Source organism: Nesoenas mayeri (assembly GCF_963082525.1).
Source record: "Nesoenas mayeri genome assembly, chromosome: 3".
NCBI classification, from domain to species: Eukaryota; Metazoa; Chordata; class Aves; order Columbiformes; family Columbidae; genus Nesoenas; species Nesoenas mayeri.
Window position 1 is genome coordinate 13,716,182 of NC_137544.1, and position 19,838 is coordinate 13,736,019.

At 38.2% G+C, this 19,838-nt stretch overlaps 1 protein-coding gene across 1 annotated transcript in view; it reads left to right on the forward strand.

Annotated features, from left to right (window-relative positions):
• Positions 1 to 19,838, forward strand: part of NBAS (NBAS subunit of NRZ tethering complex) — a gene marked incomplete at both ends in the record, with an annotated part of 184,068 nt that overhangs the window by 83,627 nt on the left and 80,603 nt on the right. The window contains 5 exons of the mRNA XM_080341011.1: positions 1,156 to 1,323; positions 1,900 to 2,013; positions 2,265 to 2,388; positions 9,677 to 9,753; positions 10,293 to 10,430. Of these exons, the coding sequence (XP_080197137.1) occupies positions 1,156 to 1,323; positions 1,900 to 2,013; positions 2,265 to 2,388; positions 9,677 to 9,753; positions 10,293 to 10,430 (621 nt within the window). The remainder of the gene's footprint in view (positions 1 to 1,155; positions 1,324 to 1,899; positions 2,014 to 2,264; positions 2,389 to 9,676; positions 9,754 to 10,292; positions 10,431 to 19,838) is intronic.

Sequence of the window (19,838 nt, forward strand, 5' to 3'; positions counted from 1 at the left end):
TACTGAAGCTAACATGTTTTGTCATTGAAGTTAAGGTAGGACATGATTCACTTGAGCGTAACTTGTGCCGTTTTGCTGTGATGTCTGAAATTTTGTAATTCTAATACCTCGCATTCAGTTACACAGGTAGATTTTTTTCTATTTCAATATGCTTTGGTGTATGGGGAAATGAATAATAGAGTTGTTAGGGAGAAATATTGGATATAAAGCTGTTGAAGTTCACTCTATGGAGGAACATACTGTATTCAGCGACAGAAAATATAAATTACCATGCTAATTACATATTTATGTTTAATGTGTAGGCGTTGCGAAGTGTGCAATTAACACAAACCTTTCAGGATTGGCATAGCACAGATCAACCAACATGGATGTTCTGGATATTATTTAAATGCTTTACATGAGGAAGGGCTGGTACAAAAAGCACAATGTGTGGATCATGTCTTCTACTTTTAAGCAGTGAGTTAGGTATAAGTTTACTGAGCCTGAATATGTTTCACAGGGTAACCTGTCAGTGCATATGTGTGTGTATTGCAGAAGCAGTTTGGGATTGAGAACGAGGTGGGGTATCGATTCATTTTTGCAGTCTTTTCAGTCTGCTATATTAGGTACCTTGTAAGTGCCAACTGCAGAATTTCAAATCTCAATGTTAAATTTTCAGTTGGAGTGGAGATGAATGTTTACATCTCTTCACCATTTCCCCCACTGAGAATTCAGCTTAATTAATGCTACCTCTGTACAAACACAAGATTGTCTCTACTATCAGCTTTCTTGAATTATTGAAGATTAATTTTAGCATGCTTCATCTCCTCATTTGTAGAAAGATTTTTACTTTAACAGAAACATTTAACAATTATGTAAAACAGTACCATTATAAACTTTGGAATTAAAACCGACTCATGTCTGTGGAAAATAGATTATAGTTGAATAAAGGGCAAAATGTTGTACTGATCGTGCTGCTCACTTCAGATTGAAACTTCTAAATCACTTTTAACTTGTCTATTGTATGTTTTTATGACAGCTGTTACTTAAATTAATGATCATTAAAATATGTCATTAATATAGTGTGCCTGATCTCTAATACATTTGGCTTTAGGTTGCGAGCCTAATTAAAGCATGAATCTAACACTTGCTATTGTGTGTTGGATATGCTCACAGGATGAAACCAACATCTCCTCTAGCCAGTCTGCTGATTTGTTGTACTGGACGACATCAAAAACAATGAAGGTGTTGACTAACACAACCATGACTACAAAAGCCATGCTGCATGCTGTCAGTGATGGACAGTGGTGGAAGCGATCATTAACCTACCTCCGACCATTACATGTAAGAGATTGCTGGTGTGTCTGCAGATGTGTGGACATTTACTGATACCTTGGTAGGCTCCTTTGTAGGTGTTTGATAACTGAAGACCTCAATGAACTATGGACATCACAGGGTTGTTTGCAAGCAAATCCCAATGAAAGAAGGGGTCTGAAGCTATTTCCTGTTTTCTAATCTATTTTCTCCCTCTTTTAGCATAATGTGAGAAGGCATAGTTGAAATTTGGCAGAACCTCAGAACTTTGGGGAAGAAGGCACAATTACGCTCACTCTTTAAATACTGGCATTTGATATTCAGAGCTGCTCTTTTTCAGTTTCTTTTCTACCTTCCCTATTTCAGTGGATTTTCTATCATGTTTATGAGGCTAGTTTTTCTGATACTGCTTTTGAGCATGATTCTCTTTCTTTTTTTAAGAATACCGGACCTCACTCAGCACTGGTTTATATAAGATAACTCCTGTCTTGCTCCCCACTGAATTCAGTGTTATTTTCATTTACAGTTGTTTCCCTTCTGAACAGCAGTTACAGGCTTTTTAATGAGATTTTTACAGCTAGGCTCAACTATACTTATTTTTCCCAGGGCCAAGACTTTGGAGATGTATTAAAAAGTGGGCCTGGAGAAAATGCCACTGTGGAAAAACAAGGCTGTCATCCGTTTTATGAGTCTCTAATTGCTGATCCATATGTTGCAGAAGTAAGTTTCTTTTACAGAATTCTGAAGTGTTAGTTTTTTTTGTTGAGATCTTATAATTAAGTAATAATAGAGATTTTGGATAATTTGTGTGACCTGAAATTTTATGCAAGAGTAGGAAAAAAAAATCCAGAATTAAACAGAAAAGAGAGCAAATGCAGTAACCAAGGTAGATAATTGCATCTGATGCAAGTGAGCTAAGTATAGCTGTAGGGTGTAGTGTGTGTGTGTCAATTATCTTATTTTACTTCTAGTCTGAAGTGAACTATGGCACATATGAGAACAATTCTTTGGAAAGCTTTGCAGAAATATTGCTGAGAACAGAGAAACTAACGGAAACGAAGAGCAAAGGAAAAGACCTACTTCCAACTACAGAAGGTATGGGTACATGGATATTCACTTCTGTATTTACTATATGTAGTAAATATAAGAGAATCTATGGATGGGTTTCAATATGGAGAACTGCAGAACGTGATTTGAAGTGTTTTCTGGTCATTTTGTATGAACTGTGATCTGCTTCAACATCTTACGTTGATAAGTTGTCTTGATGGAAGTAGCTGCAGAGTTTTGAAGACAAGTGGTATTTTTAAAAGAAGTTGCTCAGTAAAGACTAGAAATCTGAAATCTGACAGTTGTCTTTAAATAAGCAGAAACTGGTATTTGGGGGCTGACAGACATAAGAATATTTTGGTAGAAAAATGGTTGAAGATTTCCTGAAAAGTACCATGTAAGATATTCAAACAGAAATTTGCAACCAGTTGTTAATGTCCTTTGTACGTATGACTGTTTATTCACTTCTTCAGATTCTCTGCCATTGTATATACAGCTTTCAGTATTGCAATTTCATTGCAGTGTTCTATTTGCTACTTAATGCTTAATTGCAGCTTCTGGAATCATTAGAACTTTTTGTGATGTCCTGAAATGTCTACATTTTATTGGTTATACTTAATAATTTGTTATCTGGGAGTTTCACTTTTTTAAAAACAAAACAAGAAACAAGCCACGCAAAGCCACCTATGACTGTTTGTCTTTCCTTTTGGCTGTCTCCTGCTGGTTTAAGAAATGAACTGTTTAAATATTTACATGCTCTTAGTGTCTTTTGAAGGAAGATATCTATATTGTATTTTACTCTGTGGTAAGTTCTGCCATGAAAAATGAGTGTATTAAATCACTTGCAGAATAAGAAGAGTTTCAAGTGAGACTTTCCTCATAAGCTACACAGTTTTATTTCAACTGGCTCACGAAAAGCAGCGTATTTGTCCTACAAGTATATGATTCAGTAGTTTGAGATACATGGTACTTCTACAGCTAACTGTACAGTTGTAATATAGTAACATTGTGAGTTAGAAAAGGTCAGTAAAGCTTGTATAAATGGAGATGTATTAACATTTTGTTCCTTTCCTTCTCTCTTAACACCAAAATAGTTTTAAATTGGTACTTATCTCTTTCCTTGCATGCTGAAAGCCCACAAGCCCTAGATCTGCTTGTGTCTTAAAGGAGCGGGAGGCAAAGATTAAAAAGTATTCATTGCTTTCTTAGGGCCAATTGTGTTAGCTGGCAGATCTTTGGTAATACTTCCTACTCCAACCTGAGTAATTGGAACAGGTTGTTTGCAATTCAGTGGCTGCCTTTGAGATGGAAATTGCAGTTTTGAGGACTTTTGCTTGAAGAAGAAGTTTTAGATTCCAGCTTTAGTTTTAAATCCTCTATCTTCCTCTTCACAAGTGTGTGGACTGCTTTTACAATTTTAATACTTCTGTTCTCTTCCACCACTCATATTCTGTGGTCAATCTAAATTTCACTTACAAGTCCCTCCAACTGTGCTATGGAACTGAGAGTTCTGTCTTTTCCTCTGGAAAACTGAGCAGTCCTGCTGTATGACACCTTTAGGTAATCAGGAGTCAGTGTTCTTATACATGAGCGTAGTGTAGCTTTCTGTAAATGAATGGATTGGTAATTTTCTAATTGTAATGCCATTAGCCCTGGATTAACAGTATTGGATCCCACTTGTTCCCACTTCTTAATTATTTGCTTTATCAATTCCCATGATAGTCCTTATGCTGAGTTACCACTTTCAGGATTGTGAAGCTTGTAAATGTGCATATTAATAGCACACTGCCAAAATTTTAAATAAAATTAGACAGATATGAACCCCGTTTATAATTCAGTGTTTTTTTCCTATCTTTTCAGGCCTACTTTAAGGTTTTGGGAGAATTTTGCCCTATGAAACTTGAATGCTTATATGAGCTATTAGCTACTATGCTAGTAACTAAAAAGCATGTCAGCAAAATCAAATTAAATGTGCTAAGATTGAGTCCCATTTGTTTACTTCTAGTTGTCTTATAGGATAGCTACAGCAACAGGTTTCAGCTCTGTTTGAATAATCGACAAACCTGGAAAAAGATGCATTTTAATAAAGATACCCCAGTTGTACTTAGCACGTTGTCTTGGGAGAAGTTGATGTATCAGACTCTGTTTCTATTATTGTAGCAGCATCGTGCTCCAGGTGTGAGGGAACAGCTCAACACCTTCCCCAGAGGCAGCAGTGTGTGTGACAAAACTCAAGATAACACTTGCTGCTTCTTTTGTGGATTTGATATGGTCACAAGCCGTGGACTTTGACTTTCTTGTCCTTTCTATCTGGATGTAGGTGGTACACTGAGCATTTTTGAGTGAAGTGGTAGCACCCATCACTTTTGGCCCAGCAAAATACTCTATCCTCAGTTGTGCCGTTAAAGTGCATCCAGACTTAGTGTGACCAAGGCAGTGTTGTGCATCTCTGTTTAATTGTGGTTCTCCTTCTCCATAGCCCTTAGGGGTTTGATGGAGAGGTTGAAGATGAAGTCTGAATGGGAAGGTACTACAACTGATTGCTGCATTTTGTTATAACCAGGTTAGCTACTAAACTCAAACCCAAGAAAGCTGGTCTTACCTTCGAATCCTCAGGAGTTTTAGAAGAAAGAATAGCTTAATATTTTCTATGATTTTGTAATTGCTTGGAGATGTGGCTGTTTAACTGCAATGTATACTTTTAAGTTTAGTGAGATTTACTACATGCTAAATGAACAATTGAGATCTTGAAGCAGTTTTTGCATTTATTTTTCAGAGAAAAAAAACATTGAGAAAGAGTCAAAACTCCTTAAGTATTGATAAATTCCAGTGTTCACAAATACACTGTTTTCTTCCCTGCTTTGCCTTTCAAATGAGCCTGTGGCATAAAGACCTGCACAGTCAATAAATATTATTAATAAAATCATTTTTTTATGTGTGTTTTCTTAAGGAAATATTGTTTGTGGGACAGCAGTGTTGGCTCTTAGCATGTCACTGCCTGTCCTCCCTGGTTTGCCAACCCTGTAACATTTAATCCCTTTGGCAAATTTCAAATTTGGCAGTGGTCTGAAATGATACTAAGTTCCTATAATTTTGTTAAGAGGTGTGAGAGGAGAGAACGGCATCCTGCTAGTGTCCATAGCCTGCAATTTGAACTCAGCCCTCTTAGACATCAGTGAGTTCCTGTGGCGCTTCAGTGGGAGACAAAACTGTGAAATCAATCTTTGTGTAAATACACGTGTTTGTGCATGTGTAAAGTGGGCATCTCTGTGTGGATGCACAAACACCTCTGTGCACAAGCACACAGAAAATTTATATTTACTGAATCAGTACAGTCGATTTGTTTTTCTCAGAAGGGAGGACAATGGAGGCAGGTCAGTTTTAAGTACATTCTGGCAACTGGACTGCCTTTGTGTTGAGCACTAGAGTATGAATAAAATCATATTGTTTTCTAGCTGTGTCTTGGTGCTGTCCTCTTTGTCATGATTGCTATCTGAAGGATGAAGATGACAGCCTCCAAACCAGCAAAAAGTTATGTTGGGGATGTTAAGTTGGAGGAGAGCCCACAATTTATTATGTATTCTGGAGGCTTTGCAAGCATTAATTTTCCAGAGTAAAAGGAGAAAAGGGCAGAGCCCAAATTCTTTTTTCCTTCTTCCTATTATTTTCTGTTCAACTAGAGGTGGCTGTAAGAATACGTAAAGTAACTTTGTACTCGGAGTAGGAAATACCAATTTTGCAAACTAATTCATAAAGATTTTACTGTTAGATATTTCTAGAGTACTATTATCTTAGTGTGGGCAGCATACAGGTTATTCTGAATGCAGCAGAAATGAGCTGTCAGCAGCAAGAAACTATTGGTAAAAGCTGTTTGAAGCATAGATCACAGGTGCTGTTGGACAGGCTTGTACTTGTAGTAACTGTGACGTATTGCCGTGTAGACAGACTCTGTGATGTCTTGTCACATAGAAATTTATATTTATTTATCTGGCTGACGGCCAGCATGTAAATCCACTTCAGGCTGATGGAAAATTAATGATAATCTGAAAATTGAAATTGGTCATTCAGGCCTTTTATAAATCATTCTTTGGAACAAAGAATTCACTGGGGGACTGTGTGTGTTAAGTAATCAAGTTTCTTGCCAGCATGCCCTCAAGAGCAGTTTTTTATAATGTGGGAATATAGGTATTTGAGGCTTCTTTAAAATAAGCAAGGAGCTGGGTTGCTGGAAGATGGCTTCTACTGTTTGGAATAATGATAATAATAATAACAATAATAATGATAATAATAATAGCATCTATAGAAAAAGAAAAACATAATGTTATTTTCCTGGTATACTTACAATTCCTTATGCAATTTCTGGTCCAGGTTTCATAAGATTTTTGAATCACAGAATGTCAGGGATTGGAAGGGACCTCAAAAGATCATCTAGTCTAATCCCCCTGCTGGAGCAGGAACACCTAGATGAGGTTACACAGGAAGGCGTCCAGGCAGGTTTTGAATGTCTCCAGAGTAGGAGACTCCACAACCCCCCTGGGCAGCCTGTTCCAGTGTTCTGTTACCCTCACTGAGAAGAAGTTTCTTCTCAAATTTAAGTGAAACCTCTTCCAGTTGGAACTCGTTACCCCTTGTCCTGTCATTGGTTGTCACCAAGAAGAGCCTGGCTCCATCCTCATGATGCTCACCCTTTATATATTTGTAAACATTAATAAGGTCACCCCTCAGTCTCCTCTTCTCTAGGCTAAAGAGACCCAGCTCCCTTTCCTCATAAGGGAGATGCTCCACTCCCTTAATCATATTTGTTGACCTGTGCTGGACTCTGTCCAGCAGTTCCTTCTCCTTCTTGAACTGAGGGGCCCAGAACTGGACACAATATTCCAGATGGGGTCTCACCAGGGCAGAGTAGAGGGGAAGGAGAACCTCTCTGGACCTACTAACCAACCCCGTTCTAATACACTCCCGGATACCATTGACCTTCCTGGCCTCAAGGGCACAGTGCTGGCTTATGGTCATCCTGCTGTCTACCAGGACCCCCAGGTCCCTTTCCCCTATGCTGCTCTCTAATAGGTCATACCCCAACTTATACTGGAACCTGGGGTTGTTCCTGCCCAGATATAAGACTCTACACTTTCCCTTGTTATATTTCATCAATTTTTTCCCCACCCAACTCTCCAGCCTGTCCAGGTCTCGCTGGATGGCAGCACAGCCTTCTGGCACGTCAGCCACTCCTCCCAGCTTAGTGTCATCAGCAAACTTGCTGATAATACACTCTATTCCCTTGTCAAAATAGTTGATGAATATATTGAATAATAGAGGCCCCATTGCTGACCCTTGAGGCACTCCACTAGATACTGGCCTCCAGCTGGACTCTGCCCCATTGACCACGACTCTCGGGCTTCTTTCCTTCAGCCAGTTCACAGTCCACATCACTACCCCATCGTCCAGACCCCACTCCCTCAGTTTAGCTGTAAGGATGCTGTGGGAGACTGTGTCAAATGCTTTACTTTAACCAAGGTAGACCACATCTACCACCCTGGCATCTTCTCTCCACCTTGTTATGTACTCATAAAAGACTACGAGGTTGGCCAAGCACAACTTCCCCTTGGTGAGGCCATGTTGACTGCCCCTAATGACCCTCTTATCTTGATATGGCTTCAGATGGCACCAAGAATAAGTTGTTCCATCTCTTTCCCCGGGTTGGAGGTAAGGCTGACTGGTCTATAGTTACCCAGCTTCTCCTTCTTGTCCTTTTTGAAGACTGGAGTGACATTTGCTTTCCTCCAGTCCTCAGGCACCTCTCCTGTTTCCCAAGACTTGGCAAAGATGATGGAGAGTGGTCCAGCAATGACTTCAGCCAGCTCCCTCAGCACCTGTGGGTGCATCCCATCTGGACCCATGGATTTATGGATGTCCAGGTTGCCTAATTGCTCCCTAACCCAGCCCTCATCAACCAAGGCAAACTCCTCCATTTTCCTGACTTCCTCTGGGGCCTCAGGGGTACGGGGCTCCCCAGGACAGCCTCTGGCAGTGTAGACAGAGCCAAAGAAGGCATTCAGTAACTCTGCCTTCTCTGTATCTTCTGTCACCAGAGCACCCACCTCGTTCATCAGTGGGCCTACATTGCCTCTGGTGTTCGTTTTATCTGCCACATATTTGAAAAAGCTCTTTCTGTTTTCCTTGACCTGCTCACAGGTTTAATTCTAAGGAGGCCTTGGCTTTCCTAGTTTCCTCTCCCTACATCCTCTGACAACAGCCTTATATTATTTCCAAGTGGCCAGCCCCTCCTTCCATGGTCTATAAACTCTCCTCTTCCACTTGAGCTTACCTAGCAGCTCCATGTTTAACCACGCATAATAGAGTTGAAGTTGAAGTTGTCCCTGGAAGTAATAAATTATATTCTTTAGCCTCAAATCCAAGTATTAAATGTATCACAAGAATCGTTATTCTGTAATTGTTCGTTGGAACTTTCATAGCAACTGCAGTGGTGCTTGACTTTAGTACAGGAGATAACTGCATGAAGGAGAGATCCTATAAACAAATTGTGGGCGCTCACATTGTGTCTGTGTATTGCCTCTCCTGTTTGAATAATGTAAAATATTGTGGGGTTTTTAAACAAAAGTAAGAACAAGTGGTCTTGTTTTAAACACAAACTTAGTATATGCAGTGTAGGAAAAGCAGGTAATTTTTGTGCTAGTTTTACCAAAAATGTATCTTTTTATCATCAGAATAGTTATTCTTCTATGCATTAATTTCAACTATGTCATTGTGCTGATATTTCTGTTGGAAATCCGTGACAGGACCTAGTTTCGGTGCTTCACTGATCTCATTGAAAATTCATAAGACACTTGCAGGTTCTTTTTTTTTTTTAGTTTTTTATTAAGACAAAAATTTTTAATATAGTTTGTTGTGTTCAGTGATAAGTGAATCAGAGCTCAGGCTTGAAGAGAAGACATTTTGTACTGTTCTCTGGTTGGTATCTTCAAACAGTTATGACATTACATTACTGCCTTGATTTTACAAGCAAAAGATTTACTTGTAAATCAGCACTGGTGATATTTTAGTGGCTTTGTTTAGCATCTGTTACTCCATAGTTTCATTCTTGTTTGGTTAATGCATCAAACGCTTTGCCTGGAAGTCAAGGTAAAGCTGTGCTGCAGTTTAATTACATATTATCTGTTTCTGGATTGCACTGATAAGTGTTTAATTAAGTATGTATAGAGTGCTTCAAGCTGGTGTCTAATAAAATACGGGTACACTGAAAACATTTCACTTGCTAACTGTCAAGGCTCGATGGGTCAGTAATCAAAGCTTGATTTCTGCTCCCTATATGTTGCAGTTCTGCTACAACTGGCAAGTGATGCTTTACCAAAGGATATGACCTTGTCTCTTGCATATCTACTTGCACTGCCGCAGGTATGTTGATAGAGATTTTCTTTGGAAGTTTTTGCCAGGAAAGACTATTCATAGCATTTCAGAAATCCGTAAGAAATGGCATTTCCTTAGGGTTTTAAAATCTAAGTCTCTCAATTAATTCAAGTACACATTTTCATAGATTGGGCTGATGCCTTTAAAGGAAACTCTGAACAAATGCTGTTGGACTGGTTTATGCGCATGGCACTCATGAAAAGGCACGTTTTCGTACTTAAAATAGTATTTGGGCCACCTGTCTTATAGTTCGGAGGCAGCTCAGAAATATGGATAATAAGTTTGTGGTATAGAAGCAGCAAAACTGTAGTTGGAAAATCATTTTGGTTAGGTGATTGTGCAAGGGGAGGGGAAACATCATAATGTAGAATTATCTTTGTGTATAGGTTACTGATTTACTTCTGTGCCAGAAAAGCAGTGTCAGAGCGACTTCTAAATCACAGCAAGTAGCTTTTGAGAAAGTTTGTGCACTTAATGTTGCATGCTTGCTAATTTTTTCATCTAAATTAATGCTCTCTTTCTCCTAGGTGGTGGATGCCAACAAATGCTTTGAAAAGCAATTACACTCTGCGTTATCTCTCCAGCTGGCAAGTTATTACTACAGCCTGCAGATCTATGCTCGTTTGGCACCGTGTTTCAAGGACGAATGCCACCCTCTCTACAGGGTTAGTACTCTTGCTTTTTAAAATCATATTCATTAATGTGCAGCATTAAAGCTATTCTAAAAAGCCAGTACATGAGTTAAGCCTGTTAAGGAGCTGATCTGACTTACACTGTGAGCAGCCTGTTAAGTAACGCATAATCATTCTTCTAGAGTGCTCTAAACAGGCAAGTACTTCACGGTTTGTGGAAGACTTTTTGAAGCACAATATCAAGTATCATTTATAGGTAATAGCACTATCAGTCTTCACAGTAGCTTATAAAAACCAAGCACTAATGAGCGTAGCCAATACTGTCATCTTGCAAAACCGATACAGCATAGTACTTTCTAAGAAGAGTCAAGTGTTCATTTCAACAGGAATGGTCAAAAAGTTTCCATAGCCTTCCTTGAGGTATACTAGTTTGTATTTCATTTTATTTAGGTTGTTTTGAAAACTCATTCATTGATGAATTTGTTCATTTCCTTTGACAAGTGTCTTTTTTGAAATTGCACAGCTTTGCTTCTTATTTATAGACTGTGACTGAAGCAGTTACATGGTAACTCCAAACAAAAGTTCATTAAGCACCAATTGCCATTCTTACTAAGATGCCTGAGTAAAATCTCTCCTTTGCCCCTCTGAGAGAGCCTTTCTGAATTTATGCTAGTTCTTTTGTCCTGTAAAGAAGCTCACTGGACTGTTCGGTTTTCAGCCTGGCTTTACTTTACAGAGAAAACAACACTTCTGGTCACGTTTTCTGAAAAGTGAGACCACTAATCACCACCGTGGCATGAGAGGAGATTTTTTTCCATGTTCAGAATGACTCCTCATTTACAGAGGAAAGCCTATTTTAATATTTACGCAGCATCCTTTCATGTTCCTGTTGAGATTTGCATTCTACTATCTTCTGTTTAGAAGCTAAAGGAAAACTGAGTCCATAATTGAAATTTGTGTGACTTGCAAAATATATTGGTTGTGAGGAATTCATTCATGTTTGTTAAATAGCTTTCTTTGAGCCTAGGTCCACCTGCTGCAAGACACCTTGGATGAAAACTATGGGACTTTTTAGTTTGGCTTTTATAAACAGTCTTATTTTACAGAAAGAGCTATGAAGCCTTTTGAAAGAGTAACTTTTAAGAATGAAGACAGAGGTATTAAAGATTGAACTATTTCTACTCCAATTGCTATTTGATAAGTGAAGTCTTATCAATAGGACCATGTAGTTTATCTCTTACTGATATGATCTGAGGCTAAATCTTTTGTTCCATCTTGGTAAAATACTGTATGTTACTGTGAGAAGCAGTGTATTCTAAGTTGCTTGTTAAAAATGTACGTGCTGTGTTTAAGTACTACTGTTAAACAGGAGCTTTTGAAAACAAGTTTATGAGAAGATCCTGAGTGAACAGCACACCAAGAAAAAGGGGGGAGGCGGGGGGAAGGCCTGAATGCCCAGTAAGAAAACAAACCAGGAGAATACATTCATTGTCAAGTAATTCCGAAGGTACCCAGTGTGGGACTGTCACTGAAGTAGAAAAGGAGGCATAGAAGCATGTACTTTTGAGCAAAGTAAGTGCCTTTTTTTTTTTTCCCACAAAACAAACAAACACAACAAAAAACAGACTTAAATGCTGCTTCCACTGCAAAACACCCATTTGTTTAAATGTGTGTGTTAGATGCTGGTAATAAAGAATGGTTCCATTTGCAAGTTGCTTTCCTCGATGCTATACCAGTTGCTGTCCATGGGAATACATCTGGCCATGGTTTATATTTTTGTGTTTCCTAAGAGCTCAGGGTGGCAGGGGGGATATTGTTCATAAGCTTTTATAGTAGAAGATGATAAACTCCATTGCAGATGTCATTCCACAGTTTTCCAGCTCATGCCACTGGTGTCTTGCATCACCTTTTATCTTCTCAAACCAGAAGTGTGTCCCTAGGTCCTTCACCTGTATAATTCAAAGCTGTACATTATTCTTAAAAGAGTGTGTTTGTTTTGGATGATAGTGTGTAACCAATCCCTTTTTGTCCCCTGCTCTAAACATTTACATATTCAGTAAAGATCTAAACCTGGCACTTCAGTCACATGCTTAGAACGTGGATCCTCAAGATCATAGAGTGTATATTTTTGTTTAAGAGCATCTGAGTCACAGTAAGTGTGATTTTGTTAGTCCATTGGATAAATATCCTGTCTGAAAACTACAGCTGAATTTATGAGAAGCTTTATAAAGCATGGAGAAGTCTACACTTCCTATTTTTATTTTAAAATATCATTGTATAAATCTTTCAAAACAGTGTATGAGTACCTCTGGCATAATGCGAGAAATGTTCTCAGAGTGAAAATGACAGATGTGTTACAAGGGTCATGGGGAGTAGGGGGGTAGAGATCCTCTTCCGCTGGCTAAGAGAGGCTTTTAGGACTTGCTAGTCAGTCAAGAAAGACACTTTGAAGGAATGATTCGGTCTGTTGTTTTTACTGTGACGTGAAAAACTGACAGCTAGCATCTGCATGTCAAAACAGAATCATACATCGTCATAAATTCTCATTAAATTTTTTGGACTGTTGATGTCCAAAAGGCAATCAGTTTGATAATTTCTATATTTGATTAAGTTATTACTTTGCTTTAAGGAGAAACAAAGGGATTTGTTTGTGAAGTACTGCTTTAGTTCTGTACCCAAGATAATTTTGAATTTTAGCTGCTATAATAATATAAACCTAAATATAGTTTAGGGCATCTGAGCTGTATTTCTTATTCTGAGGAAGATGTTAAAGAAGCTTTACAGCTCAATAAAACCAGAGGTAGAAGTCTGTAAGCATAATCCCAGACAGAAGAAGAGAACAAAATTTCCAGAAATGGGCTGGCTGTGGAAAGCATTGGTGTGAGGACACTCATTACCCTTTGTGAATCTGTATTTATTTTTGCTTTAGATGTGTAGTGGGCCTGGCAGGGATGGGGTTAACTTTCTTCATAGCAGCCTCTATGGTGCTGTGCTTTTCATTTGTGTTTAGAAACCTGGATAACACACCAGTGTCTGGGCTGCTGCTTAACCTTGCTCAGCGCCCAGGCTGTCTCCCCACTGCTCACCACTTCCCAGTCTCGATGAACGAGGAGAAAAGCCATACAGCTGAGCAAGAAATCCGCTGCATAGTTTTTGCTGTTAACAGTTTATCTCCTCATTTGTCCTGTCGTGGTGATCCGATAAGTGACCAGAATAAATATGTCTGGAGGATTGTTTACTCTAGAAAGGAGTGAAAAAGTTTGATTACTTAAGGTTGATATGTTATATCCTGGTCCTTATGCTAATAATTTAATGCTGAGCTGTTACTCTGGTTTTAGAGAAGAGTATTTTACTGCCTGTAGATTGGGGGCAAGCTTTTTCTTGGAGCATCAAACAACAGCTCTAACAAAGACAATTCTAAATTGCAGAGGGGAATGGGAATTTTGCAATTAATAGCAGATAAGGTAAGTTGCTGTTAGCACAAAATTCTTCGTTTTTTATTTTATTACCTATTGTTTTTATTCATGAAAATGATTCATGTACTTCTGTGCGTTGCAGCTGGCAAAATGTTGAAATAGTAACCTCAGACCTTCTCCTTAGTGATGCTTTTGATGCTGCTTAGAGTTGGTGAAGAAGCTGGGAGTTCGGTTCCACAGGTTAAGTAGCCTGATACAACTGGCTTTTGAGTCACTGTGTGACAGAGTTCATTTACACAGTGAACTTGTGCTCTGTGCGCTTAACCTGCTTTTCTTTTCTGTTGCTGGCTGCTTAGGGAAGCCTCCATCAATCTCTCTGTAAGAGGCAGAATTAGGTTTGCTTTCACCTCACAGAAATTGACTGTTTACCAAGTAACTTTTTTTTCTAGTTTTGTTTTTGTTTTCCCTCTCTGTTTATATCACAGCTGGTTTATATTTCAGTTCCTGTGCTGTTTCTCTTTATTCCTGTCCTTGCTAGACCGTTATTTCTGTCTATTCGCATCTTCCTTCTCGGGATTGTATTTAGGCTTTCTATACTACTCTCACCACAATGGCATCTGTAGATTTTAAGTGCATTAAGTGTCTGTGACAATTATGTCATATATATCTTATTCTTTTTCATTGCCTTTCCCATAGGGGAAAAACAGCATGTGAAACAGGTTTTAAATTGTTACGTGCTGATATGTGTTTCTCTTTTGTTGCATTAATGAAAAGCAAGGTCAAAAGAAGATCTTGGGACTGAATACATAGAAATTTGTGTTGATCTTATGGGATTTAATTCTGCAGGCTTGATGCTTTTTTGTGTAAGATTGACCTTAATTATACAGTTATATTAAACCAAAGAAGCAGCACTCCCAGCCATGGTCCTTATGCTACACCTTTAGGTAATATTCTGAATGTAGGATGTTGACAATAAAGACTCGATTTGAAATGGAAATAAATATTATGTAAGAAGACTGTATATAGGCAGAGGGAGAGAGGGAGATCTTATGGGCTACCAGATGCATTAGCCATGTTCGATGAGGTCTAATGGCTTTAACCTTGTTACATGGTACTGAAGTTAAGTCTATACATGAGGTAATCTCTCACTGGGAATCAAATGTTCATTGAATGTTGGTTTGTGTTAATTAATAATATCCCGTCACATTCCTAAATCATGAACTTAACTCACTCGAAACAATATACGTATTTTTTTATCTCAAATTGGACTTGTGTACATGAAGTTTTACTGGAGTCTGTAAACACTGACATGCAAAACTGACAGATTGTGTCAGACAGTCTTGCTTCATTCTGTCTTCACATTCAGCTTTTTATTTTAATCACAATGGATAGCACAAGTCGATTGTAGGTGGTAAAACGTTAGTTCTCTTTCTTGTTTGTGTATGATGGACCTAAAACATAACCTTCTTTACTTTCATTACTGTTTGAACTCCTGATTCAAGTCCTTGTTTCCTTTTTGACCCCCTTTCTCTTTGGTTAGTGATGCTGAAAATCAGCACATTTCGTTTGGCAGTGTAATTTCTCCTGTTTGCTTCCCTGTTTGAATTTTCTGTTGTATGTTCTGTATGAAGTTTCTTTAGTCTTTTGGTTGCTCCGCTTCTTTATCATGCTGCTGTTTATGCCTGCCACATCTTATCCTCTTATATACCAGGCTGCTATTATCATCCCCTTGAGATCCATTTTTTAGGTGGGACTTGCACTCTGACACTGTGATTTTTTTATAAAGCTCTTTGATGCACCTTAGCCTGCCATTTAATGTAATTTCAACTTTGCATTCTTTGAGAACTGAGGGGTGAAAGCCATCTGGTCACAGTGTTGTGCAAGCACGTAACTTACCTGATTGCCTGACGCTTCCCAGATGTTTTCATCTGGCTCTTCTGAGCTCTCTCCCTCACATCTTCAGCAGTGAGGGCTGACACAAAGATCTCATTTGCTCTGCTCTGGTTTTGTCCATGAGCCACCCTCTGTCACCAAGAGATCCAACAGCTTCTCTAGCTGGCTTCCCGATTTTAAGCAACATTTCAGAACTTTTTGCTGTCAGCTTTAGCTGACATTCTTTTATAAGGCACTTGCCAGGTACTTTTTTAGGCCTTTTTATTTTCCTCTTTGGCCGATCATATTTTTTGAGTTTTCCTCATTGATTGGCTTATTCCTCAGTGATGTCTCAACCATTACACACTTTATTTTTTTTTTAATGAATGATTATCTAAGCTAACAAAAATTGGGAGCTCACTGACCAAGACTGTGTTTGAAGGCTTAAAGCTCAGTTAAGCTCTCCTGAACTAGCAGTCTTTGTGGATATTTTTGAACATCTTCCAGTATGATCCTTGAAACAGTAATCCAGCAATTAGTGACACTGCAGTCAGATTGTGACAACTGTGTTCCTTTGGTTGGGGTGTATTTGATATCAATAAGCCAGTGTTTCACAGGTCCTTCTACTTTTTTGTTAAGCCCACAACACTACAAAGCATCATCGTTCTTAGTTGGGACCAAATATTTAGGTGACTCAGAAAAGAGCTGTTGTTAAGTAGTTCTTGTTTTGTTTTGTTTTTTTCTTTCCCTTCTGGTTTTATTTCTACAAAATGAATTGTGCCTATGAAAGAAATGGTTACAGTATTGTTTATTTTTATTTCTCAAGGGTTGTACAATCTATTCTGTTAAATCCTACTTTTGGAAGCAAAGCGAGTGGTGTTCTGGAGCCAGCTGTTCAGAAATGCTCTTTTAGAAACGAGGATCTTCAACCTTTTATTTCAGCAGAGGTTTGAGATCTGACTTGCGTGTTCCTCTGGAGGTATATTTGTGGCTTTTCATGCGAAGGAGGTAGTTGGGATAAGTACTAACACTTTGCTTCTTACAAGGGATTTTGTTCTTCTCTGGGTAACAGAATAAAGGCGACCAACAGCTTTGTGAAACAGTGTTCCCCCACTCAATTGGCTTTATTTTATTTTACTTTCCTTTTCTGTGTTTCTGTAACTATTTTCTCCAGTCAGTGAGCATCATTAACTTTCCAAGCAACCTGACTGAAATTTTCTGTTCATCTTAGAACATAAAATATTTTAGCAAAGTTTTATTTGTCTGGCTTGGCCATATAGTCAAGTTGTCTGACTATATTGTTTGGTTGTTTGGTGATGGGGTTTTTTTATTTAGTTGAGGTGGGTCGGTTGAGGTTAGTTTGGGTGGGTTGGTTTTTGGGTGGGTGGGTTGGTTAGTTGGGGATTTTTATTGTTTGGTTTTGTTTCTTACCCCCCCGCTCCATCTTGGAGAGTTGAGGATAAATGCTAGGTTGGCCTGTATAGATTTAGCCTAAGAAAATTAATGAAAATTTACATCACAGTAAGAGAAGGCAGTCACTGAGAAATTCATGCTTCTAATCAAAGTGCTAGTAGTGCTCCTGTAGTAGGATGAAAAAAATATTTCACTCTGGCATTTTAGTAACTGTCAGAGAAGAGGAAATTATATGGTTTTTTTTTTGTCATGGAGCTCATGGAATATTTAGTTTTCAAGCTTTAAATTAGTAAGGCATAAAAGTATTTGCATGTATCCAGTCAAGTAACTGTACACATTAAAAAGATACCGTATGTACTTAAACTGTATCATATTGTAATGAAGTTTTAAAGCAGGAGTGTGTGCTTGTTCCAAAGTCTGTATATGACTACAGCTGTTTCCACAGAGATCAATATTAAAGACATATTCTAAAAAAAATGTACAATAACATTATTTATTCAAAAAGGAAGCACAATGCATTTTCAGGGAAAAGAGAAACAGACAGAAAGGCAGGTTAATTACCTATGCTGTGACATTATTTACTGAGAGTAATGCTGACTGCAAATGGAAAATGAATTATGTACTATGAATTTAGTAGGTACTTCACTCAAAACTATGTAGTAATTTTCTGTTCTCAGAGGTGTGTGTTCAGTTGACATTGTAACCTTTTATATATCATGTGCTAGTTCCACTAAAACAGCTTTCAGGTGAAATGATGAGATGAGATTTTTCTACTAAACCTGACTTATCAATATATTACCCAATAGGAGAAAAGACTGTAAGAGAACATGAAGTAGAAAAGAAACTATGAAAACATTTTCTCTTGGGACAAATTATTCCTCACTCTTGCTGGAATAGCTGATTGAAAACAAAGCAAAAAAGCATTTAAAACAGAGCACGAGAGCAATTTGTTCAACTCTTCAGACACAAGTCATTTAATGTAACTGTAGAAACAACTGCCTTGGACAAGTTTTCAAATTATTTTTATGTTTTATTACTTAACAGCAGCCTCTTGCATTATTTTTTTTTCCTGCAGCAGTACTGGCTTCTGTATTGGAAACTATGTTGATTTAACTTATACCTGGTAGTTTTGTTTGGGCTTAAAGTCACTTTGTTGTTTCTTCTGCTGCTGGCTATGAAAAGATAATGTGTTACTTTTGTAACCAAGTTTCATCTGTTAGGTATTTTCCTTAAAATGTCTTCAGTAAAAATTCAAGGCAATTTCTAGACTAACATGCAGTAGTCTATAAATACTGCAAATATCCTGGCTGACTATATGATTTAATTTTGAGATGGCTGGCTCTTTGACCTTAAAACAAAATGTATAGATGAAATCAAATTGGTTAACTGCATTTTCTTCCCAGTTTTGAATATTCTGATAATTCTAGCCAGTGATTGTGGTACCTCTGGATATAGAGCTAAAAAAATCCTGCAGAACATAATTTTGTATAATAGATGCTGTACAGGGCTGAGCCCAGTTCTAATCTCACCTTCAGTGTAATTTCTGAAGCAGAAATAAAACAAACAGGTAATATTATTTTAAGATTGTGTGCTAGCAACATCTGATTCATAATTCAAAACTAACAGCTTAACTCTCAATCCTTCTTATTCAATCTCTTCTGGAGGCTTTGTTGACAGAAAATATTCCTGAGATTCCACTTACATCATATCTTTAATTGTACCAGCACGTTGGGAAACCTTTTGTCCTTATAAGATTCAGTTGTTTTCCAACATAGCGATCTTGCAGCTGCAGTGGTGTATGCTGCCTTCCTACCCAAGTGTCTAGTTCTCAACCATTATGTTTCAGCATTGCTTATTTAAAACATTTAACCTTCCTTCTATTAAAAATGAAACAAACAATCAAACAACAAACAAACAAACAAAACAAAAACAAACAAAAAAAAGCAAAAAACCCACCACCACCACCACCAAAAAATACAACAAAGAGAATTTTTTTTCTTTTTAGACTCCAGTTTTGAAATATTGAAACAGTATTTCTGTTCATAAAATAACTGTCGCATCCCACACAGAGGTATGGGGTGTAGAGGTCACTCAAATTTGTTGGTCCCTTTCGTTAGAAAAGAGCATATGCAATACTCAAGGTCTGTAAACAAACAAATAAAAAACACCTTGTATTTTGCAGCCTGGCCCAATTAGCAGATTATTCAGTGGCAGAAAGATTTATGTCACTTAAGCCTAATTGATGAACAGTTTAACAGCAAAAGGATTTACATAAGAGTTTTACAGCACGTGTGGGGCTGTAAGCCTTATTTTATCATATTACTCATAGCAGGAAAGGCAAAGAAATAGGGGTGTAAGAAAGAAAAAGGGAAGGAAAGGAAGAACAAAAGAAAAAAGAAAGAGAGGGAATCTGCCACCCTTCGAGCTCCACAGTGTGAATGATGGGACTTGTAGTCTGAATCCAGTGATGTGTGTCCTCCAGTGTCTGGTCTGGTTCCGCAATGAGGACGATGGGTTTTGTAGTTTGGATCCAGCAAAATGCAGCATTCTCCTCTGTGTGATTCGGTTCCTGCAATGAGACTGGTGGGCAGAGTGGTCCTCAGGATGGTGGGCACCCAGTGCTGGTATAGCTGGGCTTTTGTATAGTCCTCTGGCTTGCCTGCTTGCGTAATCTTTGGTCTTTTGCACAGGCGTTTCTCGGGGGTGATTGCGAAAGATGGAAATGCCCATTAGCTTGTTG